General features: G+C 33.3%; 2 protein-coding genes across 2 annotated transcripts; both read left to right on the top strand.

Annotated features, from left to right (window-relative positions):
• The first annotated feature begins 1,337 nt into the window (after positions 1 to 1,337).
• LOC142621056 (protein VASCULATURE COMPLEXITY AND CONNECTIVITY) lies at positions 1,338 to 11,061 on the top strand. The gene is made up of 3 exons (XM_075794373.1): positions 1,338 to 1,570; positions 7,321 to 7,523; positions 10,091 to 11,061. Exons 1-3 carry the CDS (start codon positions 1,472 to 1,474, stop codon positions 10,434 to 10,436), a joined length of 648 nt encoding a protein of 215 aa, XP_075650488.1. The 5' UTR covers positions 1,338 to 1,471; the 3' UTR covers positions 10,437 to 11,061.
• Positions 11,062 to 14,363: 3,302 nt separating this feature from the next.
• On the top strand, positions 14,364 to 18,680 carry LOC142618416 (protein DESIGUAL 2-like). The gene is made up of 3 exons (XM_075791345.1): positions 14,364 to 14,627; positions 16,863 to 17,068; positions 18,212 to 18,680. Exons 1-3 carry the CDS (start codon positions 14,532 to 14,534, stop codon positions 18,555 to 18,557), a joined length of 648 nt encoding a protein of 215 aa, XP_075647460.1. The 5' UTR covers positions 14,364 to 14,531; the 3' UTR covers positions 18,558 to 18,680.
• The last annotated feature ends 907 nt before the right edge of the window (positions 18,681 to 19,587 follow it).

Below are 19,587 nucleotides of genomic sequence, written 5' to 3'. Positions count from 1 at the left end.
CTAGTCTAAAAAAGGGAATCTTGTTATAAATAGTATATAGGGATATTTTTAAACTACATAAAAGTCTAGTCTGAAAAAAGAAATCTTGCTATACATAGTATAGATAGATAAAAGATAGAATAGATACTATAAATGAATATTTTTAAGGAATGGAATTTTCAGGGGCAGAGCCAAGAATTTTTGTTTGGGAGGCCAAGTTGCGGCATTAATATATTTATCAAGACAACCCTCATATACATATATATACACACTTTTTATTATTATATGTACACACATATATACACACTTTTTTATTTGATAATATATATATATATATACACACTCACAAAAAAAAAAAACTAAGTATTTTCAATCAAAGTCACGTTTGATGACGATCTTTATAAAATAAAATTCATTTTTTCCATTTTCATAGTGAAATTCTTAAAAAGTTTCATTTTAAATAAAAATTATCAAATTTTATATTGAAGTAAAAAATCTTTCAATTGAACTAATGAAAATTTCAAAAACATGCAACTAAAGACATTAAAATAAGTTAGGCTCCAAACACATTTAAACTATTTTGCTCTAACCTATTATGTGTCAATTAAAGACGCATTTTATGTGTAGTTTTAATGACAAGATTTTTTTAATGAGTCGATGACTTGTTAATCGCCACATAATGATTTAAAAAAGATAAATTCAAACATGTTTGATGCAAAATTTTATCAAATATTTAATAAATGTAAGAGCATATTTTACAATAAAAAATAGAATTGTAAAAAATAAAGTTATATTTATATAACTATTAGACCAATTATTTTGTTTAAGAGCATCATTGGACTAATTTAAATATTTGGGGGTAACTTTTATTTTTATATAATAAACTTTGAAAATACTAAAATAATTATATATATAATTTAAAAATTTTCAAAGGGGGGGTATGCCCCCAACCTTCAACACAGGTAGTATAAAATAAATAGATATAACTAGGTAGATAAATAGATAGAAATATATAGTATATTTTTTAGAAACTAGTAAAGATGTTGATAAATAAATATAGAAGAAGGTTTTGAGAAACAGAAATATAATAATATTCAATGTACTTGACTACCTTTGTTTTTTTTTTTTTTTTTTGAGAAGCCACCCTCACAGAAGCGGGGATGTACTTGACTACTTTCAATTGTTTATTAAAAACGGAAATCATCTCTCATAGACCATGACCATGACCATGACCATGACCATGAGTCGTAGTTGCCCTCACCATTTCAAGAACGTTTGCCACTCTAATAGTATTAACTTTTTATTTTTTTTAATAAAAAAAAGAACTTATTTAAGTTTGATTATTTTGTGTCTTCAATATATTGGACATCATAATTTCACAACTCACCTCAATAACAGTGCTTCACTAAACTTTACGCTAATTCAGTTCTCAGTTATCACCTTTCTCAGACGCAGACAAAAACACAGCCAAGAGAAAGAGATAGAGAGATAGATGATGGAGAGAAAGGTTTTGTTGATATGCTTTGTGGCTGGATTCTTGGGTCTATTATCAGCTGCTACTGGTTTTGGTGCTGAGGGTACAAGGATTAAGGTAAACAAACTAAAAATACTCTCTCTATATGGATCTTTTTGCCTTTTTCTTTGATGGGTTTTAAAAAAAAATGCTTTTTTTTTGTTGTTTTGTTCTTTATCGTCTTCTTCCACTAGTCCTCTGATTGGCTGCTGAGAAACCCGGGAAAAGTTAAAGAGAATAACAATCTTCTTTGTTGTTTTGTTTTCAAACTAAAATTTCAGTGAAAGGAGTACTTTGATGGTAGTGAATCTGAGATTTGCTGTTCTAATTTGTTAAATCTGTATCGGGATCTCTCTGTTACCATACAGAAAGTAATAACCTTTATTGCTTTTGCTTTCAGTTTAGGTTCTTGGTGAATGTTAAAGTTTTAAACTTGTATGTTGTGTCTGTGTTTTAAGTTTTTCTTTGTGGAGAGAAGCTGGGAAAGCCCAAAGATTGTATGGTATAATTCTCCTTGCTTGTGAACTTACAAGGGAAAAAGAAAACCTTATTACTTGTTTGAGTTATACTTATGGTAATGTTTGGGTTTGGTTTAGGTGGCGTCTTCTTATGCATTTTTCTTCTAATTAATCTTTTTATAATTCCAAAATTGCAACCTCAATTGAAAGCACTTGCATTATACACAAATATTGGCTTACTTCGTGTGTACCATTTGTTCTGGTCTAGTATTAGAGAGTTCTTGGTCATTTGATTAGTTGCTTTGTCAGGGTGAACACCATTGTAAAGGCCAGCCCATGATAGGAGAGTTTAGAGATTTTCTTATCGGTGTTGAAATCCCATGTCGGATAGAAGAATCATAAGGAGGTTCACTAATCCTAAGGGTGGCAGTCGCACATTGAAAAGAAAATTAGTAGGGAGGTGTGCTAGTCCCTATACATAGAGTGGTGGTGTAGCTTTGTTGTGTATGTGTGAGAGTTACAACACCAAGCTTTGTCTTGCGAGAGAGTTAAAAGACTAAGCTTTGGCTAATGTTTTAGTGTGAGGGCACCTCTAGTTGTATTTGGGTTTTGGATTAGTTGTCGTGAGAGTTAGCGAGACTTTGTGAGTGTGATTGTAATCTTTATTATTGATAGTATATTGTGGTTGGCATTGCCCAGGGATGTAGGCCTAGAAATTGGTATCCGGGCTATTGGTTCAAGTTCTAATTTTAGTCTTTGTAGGATGATCTCTTCCATTGTACGATCTATCCATTTGATTGTCTCACTCTTGGTTAAGCAGCTTCATGTGACTCAAGAAGAGGAACATAAATTCCGTTAATAAATATGTCTTCTAATTAGTTTTTGTGGTTTCAATTGCCTTCTCTTAGTCTCTTAACCTTCATCATTCACTTTGGCTTATGCTAATAGCACAATAGCTTCCCTAGTTGCTACTGACATATATCCATTATATGTACATCCTCTCAAATGGGACTGACATCAAAAGGGGGATATTTTTTGGTTTCAGCAGCACTTTTGTCTGCACTGTGAGATGAAATAACCCATTTTGTCTAGGTTTCTGATAGTTTTGAATGGAAGCATTTCATTTCATCTATTTTTACAATATAGTCTGCTGCTAACAAGATTATAGCTTAAAAGAAAGGTCTAAATGCAAAAGCACTCCCTGTGGTTTGGGTCAGGTGCAAAAACATCCCCTGGGATTTCAATTCTTCTTTTTAACTCCCTGTGGTTTCCATATCTGCCAAATTTATTACCCTTGGGACTAACTTCCTTTAGCTCTTATGGTTGGAAAAATTATGCGACCATCATGTGACTGGTGGTGCAAATCAGTTGGTGAGTCTTCTTAATGCGGTCACGCGATGGTCATGTGATTTCTTTGTCCATAGGAGCTAGTGGAGGTTAGTCTCAGAGGCTGGAGAGCACGGTCAAGGCAGTTGGGCTGCCGTGCCCGTGTCCGACATGGCAGGGACACGGCTGCACGCATGTCCCGGCTGTGTTTTTTAATTATATAAAAATGACAGACATGGCCTGTCACCTGTGCCAAAAAAAAAAAAGAAAAAGAAAAAGGAAGAAGATGAAGATGATGACAGAGATTCACAAGAGGAGAGAAATGTTATTTTGCAGCAAAAGAGGACCCTCTGTCATGGTGGCTTGTGGTTATGGTGACCATGCTAGCTGTAGGCGGCAGATCTCCATAAATTTACAAGAGAGAGAAATAGAAACTGATCTCTCTCTCTATCTTTTTTTTTTTTTGGTCTTGAGATAGAGAGAAACTGATTCATTCTCTAAAGAAGAAAGAAAGAAGTGTGGCTATAAATGGGGGTATGTGGGAAAATTAATTAAGAGTGTTTTTTTTTTTTTTGAATGAGCGTGTTGATAGGTTGCCATGTTGTGGCTGTGCAGCAAATATCTTTCCTTTTGTTTTGCCATATTGCTTAGGCTAGCTGTTTAACTTCATTTTAAATTTGTCTTTTATAAGTTAACTTATTATTATTATTATTTAAGTAGACAATAGATACATATATTTTTAGTGATAAGACTTTAATATGTTTATAAACAAATTTTTAACAATTATTTAAAAATAAATAATTTTTTTGTTATAAAACAAATTTTGTAAGCTTTGAAATTATATGTTTATATGTGTGTGTGTATAATTAATTGCTATTCGTATCCCTACCGTACTTGTGTCCTACTTTTTTAAAAAATTGTTGTGTTGCCATACCATATCTGCACCTGCACCTGTATACATGCTGGTGCTTCCTATCCCAGAGGTCAATTTGGCAGATGAAAACGTCGGGAAGCTAGAAATGAAACCCTGGAGGGTGTTTTTGCATCTAACCTAAACCCCAGAGGGTGTTTCTGCATTTTGGCCTGAAAGAAATAGTTAAAGCTTTCCTTGAGACATGCAAAAGATGTTGCCTTTTTTTTTAGTTGGTCCTCTTAAGCTTACATGTATTCATTCATAAAATGAAAGGAGTTTCTGTTTGTAAATCGTCCGAGACAAATTTCCAATTCTAATCAACTAGACATGGTAATCGATCATGTATGCGTCAATTATAAGATGTTAACTAAGAGATACTTGTCCACTTTGGCAATTGTTGGTTTTTAAACATCTTATTTAGCTGGAACCAAGATTCTGTCATCAAATCTTAACTTGTGCTGTCGTTTGCAATGCTGATCATGGGGCAATCTTGTGGATTCCTTTGGTTCAAAGACATACTTAGTGTCACTTCTTTTATGGACTACATGCCAAACCTTTCCCTCCGCCCCCCCCCCCCCCCCCCCCCCCCCCAAAAAAACACACACACACGAGAAGAAAGTTGGGAATCTTAATGATTGCTGTTCTGCAGCACTGTTTGTTTATATCTGTAAAGATTTCTTTATTGGAGAATGAACATACAGCCTACTTTAGCTTGTTTTATCTTAGAAGCATAAAATTTACCGGATTTGCAACTTTTGTTATTCCTTTGGTACAATTCTTACATTGTGGTTTGCCTTTTGGGGTCTCATTGTAACACAATATTAGGAGCTCTTCTGTTCCTATGCACTAAATCCGTATAACTTGGCGTTTCTACTTTTAGAGATCCTGTTAACTGTGGTCTGATATAAATTTCAATTATTTATGGTATCTTTTTGTGTAATTCAACTTGCTGAAATAATTTCGAAGTTGTCTTTTAATGTTGTTTAACTAATCAAGTCAATTATCAAACTTGGTCAATCCTAGCAATTTATGTATGTATAAATTAATGAGCTTGCAGCCCATACCTTGTACATGGATTTTTTCAGTTATGTCAAATTATATACTTGATACTTCTATACATCTCATTTTAAGTATATATCTTAGTAAATAGTAATATAACATCAACTCAACCAAAATTCACAACCTGACCTCTGATCCAGGTCGTGTGTCAAATTGGAATTAGAGTCCACTAAAGTTTTTGTCCTGCATCAGTGGGTGACCAAGATAATTGGGCCTTGACCCTGTAAGAAACTATGACCTTAAAACTCATTCCATTTGGCAGTGGACTGAAAATGTATTTGAGTTTACAAATATACTGATACTAGCTGAGGGCACAAACAGTTAAAGAGGGTTTGGCATCTTTTGATGGGGAGATATGTAGAAGCCTTACTTTTGAAAGAGAAAAAAGAAGGCATGTGTCAGAGGCAAGGACACTGAATAGAAAATCCTCAGTTTTACTAATATTTTATGTGATAAGCTGAAACTCTATTGCCCAAGTTGAATTCTCTTGGAAATCCACAGCAGTCTCATTTTAAGCATGTTGCCTGCATGATTTATACAAACTAATCTTGTTTCTGCTTTATCTGTGGATCCCAGTTGCAAACATAATTTTATTGTGAAACTAGGGGTGGCAATTCGTGTTCGCGTGTCGGGTTCGTGTCGTGTCAAGTCATGAGTATTCGACTACATAGGTCAACACTAACCCGACCTGTTTATTAAACGGGTCAAAATTTCTCAACCCGAACACGACCCATTTATTAAACGAGTCAGTCGTGTCGACCTGTTTATTAGATTTTATCAAAATGAAAAATAAAAATTAATGAAAAAACAAACAAATAAATATTTTTAATATAAAATTTAGAACTAACGAGTAACTGCATCACAAATAATCATTCAAAGTTAAAGCATATCCCAATATCACAAATAATCAATCACAATATGTCAAAGAAAATAAATCACAACAACTAATAAGTTTATATACCTAGAGTTTGAAGGGTATATTGGTAAAATATCATTTAATTAAACGGGTCAGACGGGTCAAACAGGTTCTATGTGTTCAACCCTAACCCAACCCATTTATTAAACGGGTTAGTCGTGTCAACCCGAATATGACACGAACCCGTTAAGCCTCAACCCATAACCTGCTAATTTCGTGTCGTGTCGTGTCGGGTTCGCGGGTCGTGTCAAATTTTGCCACCCCTATGTGAAACTGTATTAATACTTATGGGTATTACTATAATGAAATGAGTCCATCCCTATCTTCCTTTTTGTACTGCTCTATGTAAGGTTCTGGAATTTTCTCCATTTATGACCTGCTAGCATCTTTAGCTTAAAATCAGAAAATGTTAAACTAATTTTTCGTTCTAAATTCTAGTTAACATCTTTCTGTCTTTGAGAATGTCGCTTAATCCTCACTCATCTGAGATGGATTTTTGCTGGATACGATGCCAATGGCTAAGGAGAGGTGGCTCTTGGGAAGTAAAGAATTGTCATCCACTCCTTAGAGTGTTTTTAGTGGCATGATAAGTGGATATTTTGCACGAATACACAGGCATACTAACTGGCCCTGCCAGCATTTTGAGCAGCTTACTGAAATAGGAACTGCAGACTGGCCCTTGTTCTCGATGATGAAAAGATAATAAATTTGTATGAGATAGATATTAGGGAGAGAAAACTGGAGTTTCCTATCCATAGTCTATCAATCTCTCTGTTTCTGTTCACCTCTTCCCCCTTCTGAACTCTTTTCAGATACCAAATGACATTATTACCTCAAATTTCTTTCGGTTTCTGTTTGCTCTTTTTTTTTTTTTTTTTTCCCTCTAGTTTTGTGATGCCAAATGGTAGTAATGCCCTCATTTGGGGGAAAAGTATTATTAGAGATGAAACGGGAGTACAGGAGCACTGCTAATGTACTCAAAAGGCAGGTACATTAGCAGGACCTTTTATCAAATCATACCTGCATAAATGGGCATCAGGCAATTGATGCTGAGTGCCTCCCATTTTGTCTTCAGATTTTTTGTGCATAATCACTATTATTTCTTGTCTACAGTGATCATAATGAAAGCATTGCTGAAATTTTCTTTTATTTCCAGAGTTCTCAGGTTCAGGTCACTGCTGTTTCTGAATGTGTATACCCTCGAAGTCCAGCTATGGCTCTTGGTTTAACTTCAGCATTATCTCTTATGATTGCTCAAATAATTATAAATGTTTCAACTGGGTGTATTTGTTGCAAAAGAAATCCTCATCCTTCTAACTCTAATTGGACTGTAGCACTGATCTGCTTTGTTGTTTCCTGGTATGTTTCATTCACTACTTGCTGATAAAACTTTCATTCCTGTTTGATTGGTTTTTGTCTTATCCTTTGAAAACTTATTGTTAATGAGGACTATTAGTGTCTGAATTAAGATGGTTATGATCTATAAAGCATCAATACTGACATGAGACACAGATGCAATATGTATATGGATATGGTATAATATGATAATTCTTGAAATACTAAATACTTTATAAGCTAGGACACATTAATTAATTGGTCGATAAATATACACTTGTGTGTCTAGAAGATTAATAACAAGTCTCAAATAAGTTTAAAAAATGGTTAGTCATGGTTAAGTGATTAAATTTATGCTTTCCTGTTAGCTTAAGCTTTTGAATAAGTGGTAGTTCATCACATATATAATCTAATATTCAAGCAACAATAGAGAGAAATCAAGCACATATTTAGTTTGAGTTTGACATCTTCAATTTTCCGATGGTTTATCTGCTGAAATGTCGTGGCTTTAAGCAAATAAGTTAGTTTATTTTTGAAAAATCTAGTTTATTTGCTAAAATGTGAGACAAAAGAGGATTTAAGAAAATAAAATTGCTTAGAAAAGAGGATACCAACCGCACTCTAAGAATATAAAGTAACTATAATCCATGTTTTAGTCTTCTAAAGTATGGTAAAAAATACACAATTCATAAATACGTCCAACATAAAGTCAAATCAATTTTTATTGAGTCATACTTCTTGCTTATAACGTTTCTTTTTCATATTGTGGCCTTCTAAAATATGAATGGTTGCTTAGAATTCTCACTTGTTGAATCAACATGTGTGCTACATTTTTTTCCTGCTAAATGTAAGACTATTCTTATAGTCATGTGTGTTCTGTTTTTCCTCAACTGGGTTTAGTAACCCCTCAACTCCCATGTGCCCCTTTTGTGACCAACCTGTTAAGAGTGCAAAGAAATGTAGCTTGTTTATTATTTTTCGGGTGCCAAAACCTGGACTTCAAGGAGTGCATTGAAGTAGATTGAAAAATTGACGTTTTAACTTGCTACATTTATTTTTTATTGGGAAAATTACATAGATCCCTTACTTTCCGTAGGGTGGTTTCAATTAGAATCACTGAATCAGAGTTCATAAGGCCCTGTTTGGTTTTTTTTTTCCATCACTCTTCACTCAATTTTCGTCTCTCATCACTTAAAATACCCCAATTTTCTACACCCACCTGTTTGGCACATATAACTCAGTTATGGTTTCAACCAAAAAATCTAAAAAAATGGGACCCAGACACTGACCCATGTCATAAGACATTCCTCTTTCCTTTTTTTTTCTTTTTCCTTTACTCTCATCTTTCTCTGCCTCTCCCCTTTGTTTTCCTGTGATTTTCTCTTCGTTTGTCCCCTGTTTTTCTCTCAAACCCCTTCATGAACCAAGTGACGGAAATCACAGTCTGGACCTGCGGCACCGATGGTTGTGCTCTGTTTTTTTCTCTGCTTCTCCCCTTCGTTTTTTTCTGTTGGTTGTGCTCTGTTTTTTCTGTTGTTGGTCATGCCCCTTTGTTTGTCTCTGTTGCTTGTGCATTATTGCTTTTTTTTTTTTTTCTTTTTTTTCTTTTTCTGCTGATTTTCTGGGGTTTTTGGTGAACAACGGCACTGGAGCTTTGATAATGAGGCTGAAAGCTTGTAACAAAGAGAAGCAGAGAATATTCTGAGATCTACAAACCAGAGGAATGTCACAAAGAGAGGATTTTCCAGTTCTTTTTTTAACTTGAATCTTAATTTGGGTCTCACTGGAAACAAAAATCAGTGAACGGAGCTGTGAATGCTTGTCTCGGGCTGAGGGTGCTGATTGGCGGAATTGGAGCTCTGCATTAGTTGTTGTGGGTTTGGGAGAAGGAAAAGGGAAAGTGAGATGAAGAAAGTGAGCTTGGGTAGTTGGGAAAGTTAAGCCAAAATGTCTGTTGGAGCTGCTGTGTGTCTACAGTGATGTAACTACACACTGCTGTGGGACCCATTTGGAAAGAAAAATTACAGAAATTGCCACTGAGTTAATAATCTCATAACTTGAAAACAAGCTTTTCTTGTTTCTGGATTTGGTAACTCACATCTCCAAAAACTCAGTTTTGTTAACTGAGTGAACTGATCCAATTCTCAGCCAAACAATGTTTATATATGTGGGGCCCACGGTTTTTGGGTTATGAGTTAACAAAACTCAGTTTTGTTAACTGAGTTTTGCAAAATCCAAACAAGGCCTAATTCCTCTCAAATTATATTTTCAATATTGTTGTAGACCCTCAATGGTGTCTATTGACAGCATGTAATGGAAATTTAGTAAACTGCATTTGAGACCTATCTGGATACTGAAAGACCTTTCATGTGGAACACAAGCAGTATTTTTACTGCTTTTACCACAATCCCCATTTTCTCCCTTCTTTTTACAGCATGCATAATTAATTCACCATGTACTGTTGCCTTTCGTTTTTGTTGATTCCTCTTTTTTTTTTTTTTTTTGGGTTTATGTGCATGGTTTTGTTTTGTTTTTTGCAGTTCATTTGGTATTGGTTTCCAATTGATTTAGTCTATTTGACACTTGAGTAGGTTTACATTTGTCATAGCGTTTCTTTTGTTGCTTACTGGTGCTGCACTCAATGATCAACATGGCGACGAAAGTGCGTACTTTAACTACTATTGCTATGTTGTGAAACCTGGAGTCTTTGCTGGAGGTGCTATGTTGTCCCTTGCAAGTGTGGCTCTTGGTATTATCTATTATCTCACCTTAACTTCGGCAAAGAACGGTGACAGTCTATGGGGCAATCCTTCTATTCCTAATCAAGGAGGCATAGCTATGGGACAGCCTCAGATCCCACCAGGGCTGCCACAGAGTAGTACTCAAGATCCTGTTTTTGTACATGAAGACACATATATCAGACGACAATTTACGTGATTGGTAATTTTGTGATCGAACCCCAGTTGATGATATGCTTCAATCAGTCTTAAAAAGAGGATGATCTTCTTGGCTAACTGGGAAATGAGGGTATTTTCATTCACATTCTGCTGTTTGCTAGCACCAGTAAATTCTTTGAACTTGTCTTTTCCTAGGATGTATATGTAATCTGAAACATTCTATATTGTTATGAGTTGGATGGGTTATTATTAAAGATGTGAAATATCAAATATGCCTTTTGGACGGGACTAATTTAGACACAATTCAATGGTAATGAAACAACCTTTAGGGGTTTCAACTCCTTGTCAGGTTCGGCTTTGAGAGGAAAAGCTGATTGATTTGATGAGTGAGAGAGAAGTGTACGAGAGAATTGGGGCTTTCCAGCTCAGGTTATGAAGAAAGGCTTCAACTCCTTTCTCCTCCTTACCAACCACCGCCACGTCGAGCTCTTCTTGCACAGTGGCGACATTCTCAATCAATTTCTCACTCTCTCTCTTTGATCCAAAATATGATAGCTTTTGCAGTTTGGGAGGAGATTTAAATTGTACTGTGATGGTTTTTATTTAGTGATTGTGTTTGTGGATGATAATGCCAAGATTTGGAAGGAAAATTAGTTAATTATAAATTCCATTTCTTCTATCTTTTTTTTTTTTTTTTTTTTTTTTTTTTTCAGGAAAGTTTGGTGGATTTATTGATGTTCTTCCGTTTATTTCCATTAATTTGATAGAGACTTTCAAAATAAATTTTTTTTAAAGGAAATTAATCTTTATTAATTTTTTGTTTTTATTTTTTAAGGGAAAGTCAAAACTAACGGCAATTCTTTAGTGGAAGTGACAAAAAACCTTAATGGAATAAACTTGAAGATGATAAAACTCAATTCAACATAAGTGAAGCTAGAAAACTAAAATTTTGGTGAGATTTAGAGAGTATGTTCTGCATTTTTAGTTTAATTATTTTAATATATTAATTAATATGAAAATAAATAAATTCTTCATTGAATTTGTCAAATTTAGAGAATATGTTTTGCATTTTAACATAATTATTTTAATAAACTAATTAATATAAAAATAAATAAATTATAATGTAAAAATTAGCAATCTTCTAACACTAGGTAGATTTTCTCCTATTATTTTAGATGTTTTAACAAATTTATACTCCTAGCAATATTTGAAAAAGTTTGTTATATTAACACTAGCCTCTAAATACGCGTGTTGTATGTGTTCAGAGGTTCTTTTATATTTTTTGGTAAAAGTTAATAATTTGTATTTATAAAACAAATAAAAATAATAAATTTTAAAGACAAATAGTAACTATAATTTCTTTAAAAATAAGATAAACGTGAGGGAAAAGAATGATAAATTTTAAAAATAAGATAAAAATGGCTTTTTTTATTTTATTTTATTTGGAATAGGGGAAGGGAAACTTGAATTGAATACTTAGCAGAATGGAATAAGAACTTAAACTCACATGCTAACTCCAAAACTGCATGCGGCAGTTAGAGTCGCCAAACAAGTTATAAGTCCCTATCTTAACATAGACCTAAGCAATGTGGGACTAGACTCGACTTTAAACCGATTCTTTTTTTGATTTGGAATAGGGGAAGGGGAAGGGGAAACCTAGACTGAATACTTAGTGGAATGAACAAAAGGGCTAAATTTTTATACCTAAAGGGAAAAAAATGTCCTAAATTTTTAGGAATTCTTCTTTTAAATTCAAAATGAAATTTATTAATTGACATTTATAACCTTGTTTTTAAGAGAAGTTACCCTTCATTAATAAGAGTATTTTTGAACCACATAAAAGTTTAGTTCAAAAAGGGAAATTCTCTTATATATAATATAGATATTTAAAATTATATTATAAATGTAGGTAGTAACACTTTTTTTTCCCCATAGATTAACGTATAACAGCAGGAGCAATTTAAGCCAGGTAAATTATAAAACTTTTAAACAAAAATAAAAGAATTAATTTTTAAAAAAATATTTCAAACAAAAATACTAATATTAATTTTAAAAAAAACCGATTACCCAAAAGTCAAACCCCTAAAATTTTATAGGAGAAATAAGTTTATCCTGTGAGTGTAATTGGTCTCTTAAGTTTCAAATGAGCACTATTAGTCCTTCAAGTTTAAAAAATAAGCATTGTTACTTTTTTTATTAATTGCCATTAGTATTATTGCCTAGATAACTAATGAAAAAATGATATGACATCTTTTAATTGATGTGGCATTTCCATACTGATGTGGCAACTTAAGTGTCAAATGCCAAGTCAACTATTTAATTACAAGGTGTCATATAAATTGTAATTGATTATTGGTTATTATAATGAAAAAAAAAAAGAAAAGAAAAAGATTTGCTTTTGCTTGTGCATTTTTTCCCTATTTTCCCCTTCTCCTTAGCTGCTTTCAATTCACCGATCAAGTCATCGGAGCACCTCAAAGCCAACAAAAATCGCTTGCAAATTGATTAATGGGTTGGAGAGATCCACCTTTAAGAAGACAATGTCTTATAAAACTAACTCTCTCTCATAAATCCTTTCTTGTTAATGGGAATAGTCTAAGGTTTGAGTGTAGGAAACCCAACACAGATCAGTGCAATAAAAGACAGATATGCACCCAAACTTATATCTTTGCAATAAAAGGTAAATCCCGTGAATATTGGTTGGAAGAGAAGGGGTAAATAACGGATGGAGATCCATGGAAATTGGCGAGGGACAAAGAGGTTCTTGTGCTGGTTGATGTGGTGGTGATATCAGTTGTTTGGATTAGAGGGAAGTGTGGCTAACGGTGGCAACAACCATAATGTCAGAGATAGTGGCACCCATTGAGAGAAGAGGAAGTAAGATGTTTTGGGTGGGTCACAACTCACAAGAAATAAACGAAGAGCCTAGTAAGGATTTTAACAAAATAAAAAAATAACGACTCAAATGCTAAGTTGCTAACTTGCCAAATTCTCCAAATGTGGCTATTACCATATAGTCACATCACTTTGTAAAACACTAGTAGTATAAAAAAATTTCAGGTCATTTTGCCATTAGCTATATAGACAAAAACACAAATGGTAATTAACTTAAAGATTTATGGTTTTTTTAAACCTGAGGGACTAATAATATAGTTTCGCCAATTTTATACTGCCAACACTTTCAATTTTTCATTGACTCAATCACTCTCCCTCTCTCTTTCTCTACTCCTTTCCCTCCCCAGTTTGTTTATCCAAAATAGATAACAACTTTATCTCTCCGACCAAACTTCCCAACAAGATTTACTCTAACTATTTTTTAGAGAATTTTTTTAGGGAAAAAAATTTGAAGTTCAACCGTCGAATAGTTTCACAAATTGGACTATTTGTAATATTGTATAATTAATACGCAACTAATACATTAATATCATACGGCTCATGAACATTTTTTTTTTTTTTTGAGAAACTATGAACACTTTCAATATAAGATTTTATAATACAATCCAATACATATGGTAGGGCACGACAATTGTGATCTTATCCATATATATTTTTAAAAAGGGTTAGTTATATATATATATATATATTTTTGGGGATCCCATGCCAATTACATTCTCAACCGAAACGTTTTGACGGGTTTTACCAGAGATAATTTTTTTATTTATTTAAACCGGAGATAATTTCTTCAACCCACATGTTTTGACGAATTGGTTCTTTATTACTTTATCAACCAAAGGAGATATTATCAAATTGGTTGGACGTTGGTGGACCACAGCACTGAATAATTTATGCGAACGAAGTTTCTACTTGGATCCCACAATGATTTCTAATTTAACTTTGTTTTTTGGATAATTCCCACAAGACTCGGGAATTATCCATCTGTACACGTCTTCTTCCTCTTTCTTCAATTTTTTTTCTTGAAATATGTGTAATAATATAATGAGACGTGTAAGTGTAACAGTATTGTTTTTAGGTATATCCTATAATAATAACAATAATAATTAGTGACCCGCTCACTCACCCACAAGCCACAATTCAGCAAAAAGAAAAAGCTCACCAACATACATTGGTTAACCAATTCTCTGAGAGTAATAGACAAAACTATTTAGAACTTCTAGAGAGGAGAGAGAGAGCGAAGATGGAGCGAAGGGTGGTGGTGATATGTGCTGTTATCGGAGTCTTGGGCCTCTCATCAGTTATTCTTGGTTTTGTTGCTGAGGCTACAAGGATTAAGGTAAGCAAATAAATATAATACTGGGTTTTGCTTTTTTCCTTCAATGGGTTTATTTAATTTTGTTGTTGTTGTTTTTTCTAGCTTATCAACGATGAACCATTGAGCGTGTGTAATATTTTCAATTTTAAACTTGTGTACGCATTTTCTTGTGTTGCTTGCTTCGCTGTGTGAAATACATTCAGTTTACTTAGGTAATTGTTGGTTTTAAACTTGCCTGCTTAGATAGATAGATGGAATTAAAGACTACTCTGTCTATCAACTATTAACTTGCTTCAACCGAACCATCTACCCTTAACTAAAGAGTGATACATGAATCATGATTCATGATTCATGGTCATGGATGACATGATCTTGATCTTCCCTATGTTAGGTTCTTTCCTCTGGAGTCTGGACTTCCTCATCCTTCTGAACCCGCCCCGACCCGACCGAACTGAATGAAGGCTTTGACCGGGCAAGTGGTATCTCGGGTCGGGTTCGGGTCTTGCCTTTTTATATATTTCGAGTTGGATTCGGGTTTAACCCGACCCGTAAAATCTTTATTTTATTTGGCTAATATAGTGCTCCCCCCCCCCCCAAAAATCGACTTTTGAAATTGTATATTTTTATTTTCATAAAACATCAATTCCTATTATAAATTTCCCTCTCTCTCCCTCTCTCTCTCTCTCTCTCTCTCTCTCTCTCTTTTTGTATTTAAAACTTGACCTAATCTGCTCTATCATCTTTTATACTTTATATATTTTATTTTCAATTCAAATTTTAAATAAACCTTAAAAGGAAATCTCTTGATATTAATGACCCAACATATTTAGGAAAATATTTAATTACTTATTAAAAACTTTTCCAATAAAAATATCAACTTAAATTTAAATTTAAAATCTTAAACTTGACTAACCCGATTATATTTGGAAATAAGATATAAAATTGAATTGAAAATAACTAATTAATTTCTCAACAAAAATCATAGCAAATCCCAAATAAAATGTACAAAAAAAAAATACTAATTAATTAAGAAAATAACAAAGAAATAGAGAATGAAAACTTATATGACTATATGAGCTTAATTTCATAGTTTCAATTAAGAGATTCCACCTCACGTGGATTTGCAAATCTAAAAAGGCAAAGGCTAAATGAAATGTGCCAGATTAAAAATTTTCAAAATGATCTAATTAGCATGCTTTCTATTGAGAGTCCAAATCTTCTATCTCACTTTTCTTGCTCCATTCTATACTCCACCAATAAAAACTTACCACGTGTTCACCTAATTAATTAAATACTATTATTATTGACTTATTAATGCTACCTTTATTAATTAATAGTAGTTGCGGATACTTGAGGTTCTTTGAATGAGATTATTGCTTTGAACTTGAAATTCAAATTTAATAGTATTGAACTTGAAATTCAAATTCAAATTCAAATTTGAATTCAAATTTAAGTCAATAATAATAGTATTTAATAATCAAATTTCAAGTTCAAGGCAGGGGATCTTGAATGAGATTATTGCTTTGAACTTGAAATTTTATTGCTCATTTCAAGGAAATTAAATTAAGTAGTTAATAAAATTTCCTAATGCAAATTCAATATCATTTTTCAAACAACTCATTAAAATCCTATATTTTCCATATTGGTTTTTAAGATTCAAATTCCTAAAATGGATGTCTAAAGAAAGAAACATGCCCGAGACTCGACCCGAACTGAATGTTCAGGTTTCGGGTCAACTATGTCAGGTTTGTTTTCTGTTGGGGTCTGAATTGCCCATTTCTTCTTGGGCTTCAGAGCAATAATCTCATTCAAGATCCCCTGCCTTGCACCCATTTTTGGACCCTTTGCACTTTATTCAAGGCCCTCTTCTTTTTCCCATTCCTGGGCTACAATTCCCAGTTGCGGATACCAGATTATCCATGGGTCCTCTGTGCTTACTTGGTTTGGGTTGGGGTTTACTTTTCAAATTTTGGGTGTCAATAAAAATTCAACGATGTTACGTTATTCAATTTCACATCCCGTTGAGTTGTCAACTTATAATGAAAGTTACATCAGTTTCAAATGGGGTCTATTACTAACAACATTTTTATCATGCACTGATCGCAATTGGACACATTAGTTGGGTGTAAAATTGGGTTTGTTCCTATACTTATTAATAAAATTTACCTAGAATGATTAGAAATAGGTTCTTAAACTTTTGTTACGTCAATCTTTGACATTCATCAAGGGCTTCTAAACAAGAATTTTTATTTACAGGTTTCTCAGGTGATGTTTGACGGCTTCAATTGTGTACGCCCACACAGTCCAGCTACAGCTCTTGGTCTAGTTGCACTACTGGCTATTATTTTAGCTCAAATAATTATTAGTGTTGCAACTGGGTGTATTTGTTGTTGTTGCAAAAGAGGTTCTCATCCCAATAGCTCTAACTGGATAAAAGCACAGGTCTGCTTTGTCTTTTCCTGGTAACTTTCTTTCACTACTTGCTGATAAAACTTTATTAAAGTTTTGATTGTTTTTGTCTTATCCAGGATAAGATCTTATTGTTAAGTCTAAAAATACGATTTTGGTCCTATATTTTGGTACCAGTTAACTTGGTCTTGTTATTTTCAATTTGTAGTCAATTTCTATTAGTGTGTTGACAGTTGGAACCAAATTGGTTGCGAATGAAAAATAATAGATACCAAATTGACTGCTATCAAAATGTAGGGATCAAATTGACAATGACCCCAAAATATAGGGACCAAAACATTATTTTCACCTATTTTTAATGAGGCATATTTGAACTAGAGCATTTTTCAATAGAAGACTTTTGGTTTTGATAAACCTTAGTATAAACTGGAACACAAAAAGTGGGACATATAATTTCTCTTTAAACACAACAAGTATCACAATTATTTTGTAATTTATTGATGTGGTACATTATTATCAGTGTAATATCACTTTCATGTATAGAACTACAACTGATATCATCATGAGCAGACGTCATAGGTTTAAACTTTCTTATAAAAAAAAAAAAAAAAACACCAATCAACAAAGTGGGTCAATATTGGGTGTCATTCTGAAATATAATATGGACATTATGTTAATTCATTATTTTCCATTAAACTCAAATGTTCCAGATTTTTTTTTTGGCAGCATTCAGATTCCCCATACCTTAATGCAATTTTTCAGCTTTAAGGAGCTTTTTTAAAATTATCATCAACATGCTAAAGATCTGTAAACCCCCTAAGGGAGCCTTAACACAAATCCAGAAGACCTTTAAGGTAGTTTCAAACTATATCTTTGAGTTTTTAAATTCTTCAATATCTATCTTATAATTTCAAAAATTTTACAATTAGTTTTTTTTTTTTTGTTTTTTGAAGAAATGTTACAATTCAATTCTTAGAGATACACTTCCGACTTGATCTCTTGTGAAATGGGCTAGGTGAATTTTGTGAACAAGTTTTGCAAATGAAGTGCATTGTTGAATGTTTCTTTTATCTCCAAACTTTTTGTTATTTTCAAGTCATCCTTCACTCACTTTGGTTAGCTTATATGAGTTACATTATCCATTGCATATTGGTTTTCACTTTTCAATTGATTTAGTCTATTTCACAATCGAGCAGGATCACGGTTGTAATAGCGGCTGCTGTGTTATTGCTTGCATCTGCATACAATAGTTATAACTCAACCGTCCGGTGCTATGTTACGAAACCTGGAGTCTTTGCTGCGGGTGCCATTTTGTGCCTTGCAAGTGTGGTATTGGGTCTTGCTTCTTATATTTTAAGTTTGCAAAAGAACAGTAACAATCTTTTTCAAGGAGACATAGCTATGGCACAACCTCAGTTTACAGGGGGGACTAGTATTTATCAAGAAGCTACGCCTATAGGACAACCTCAATACCAATGGGGCAATCCTGCTGTTCCTAATCAAGGAGACATGCCTATGGGACATACTAAGTTCCCACAATAGGGTACTGAAGAACATGTTGTATATCATGAATGGAGAGTATGATGCTTATGTAATAAACGTACGCATTTGATATATGTGGAATTTGAACAATGGATCAGTTGTTTATTGGTTTGGTTCATTGAAGTTTGGATTTGTGTAGTGTTTTCTAAGTGTATGGCTGTGTGAGTCTGATAAACATGCATGAGTTGTGGATTATAGTATATATTGGTCCAGCAGCTTCATCTGATTCAAGGAAGCGGAATAAATTCTATAACTGAATGTCTTCTAATTAGTTTTATGGTTACCTTTGCCTTCCCTAGCTTAGTCACTCAACCTTCATCATCCACTTTTGGTTTTCCCTTACGCAGTTATGCTAATAGCACAAAAGCTTCCCTAGCTACTGACATATAAAATGTATCCAAAAAAAGTTGTTTTTTTATTTTTTTTTTATTTTTTTTTTAGGGTTTCAGCAGCACTTTTATTTTATCTGCACTTTGAGATTATTTAAGAAAGAACCAAATTTGTCTGGGTTCAGAGAGTTTTGAATAGAAACCATTTCATTTTCATCTATTTTTACAGTATAGCCTGCTGCTATAAAGTTTATAGCTAAAAAGGAATTATACATTTTCTTTATCTGGTCCCTAACATGTATTCATTTATATAGTTACAGAATTTTCTGCGTGCAAGTCATCTAAGACAACTTTTACAAGTCAAATCAACTAGACATGGTGATCCATCATGTATGCTTCGATTATAAGATTAACTACACATCTCTGTGTTGCTTCACTGTATCACTGGGAGATGGAATTAAGATTCTATTATTAATTTGATAGTTATAACCATAAAGAAGAGGTTTGAACACTGAATGTTTCCTTGAAAAACATCGGGAGAAGCCAACTCTTTAAGCATTGTAATTTTTGTTCCCACTTATGTTTCTTTAGTTGTTCAGTTTATTAATGTGACTTCTAGGTACATGTATTTTTTTTAATGTATTTTTTGTTATAATATTTAGCCTATAAATCAAAGAAATAGACTTAGGGGTTATAATTGA

This window comes from Castanea sativa, chromosome 12 (assembly GCF_040712315.1).
Source record: "Castanea sativa cultivar Marrone di Chiusa Pesio chromosome 12, ASM4071231v1".
NCBI classification, from domain to species: domain Eukaryota; kingdom Viridiplantae; phylum Streptophyta; class Magnoliopsida; order Fagales; family Fagaceae; genus Castanea; species Castanea sativa.
Note: the sequence above shows the minus strand (reverse complement) of the source record. Positions and strands in the feature narration are given on the sequence as shown.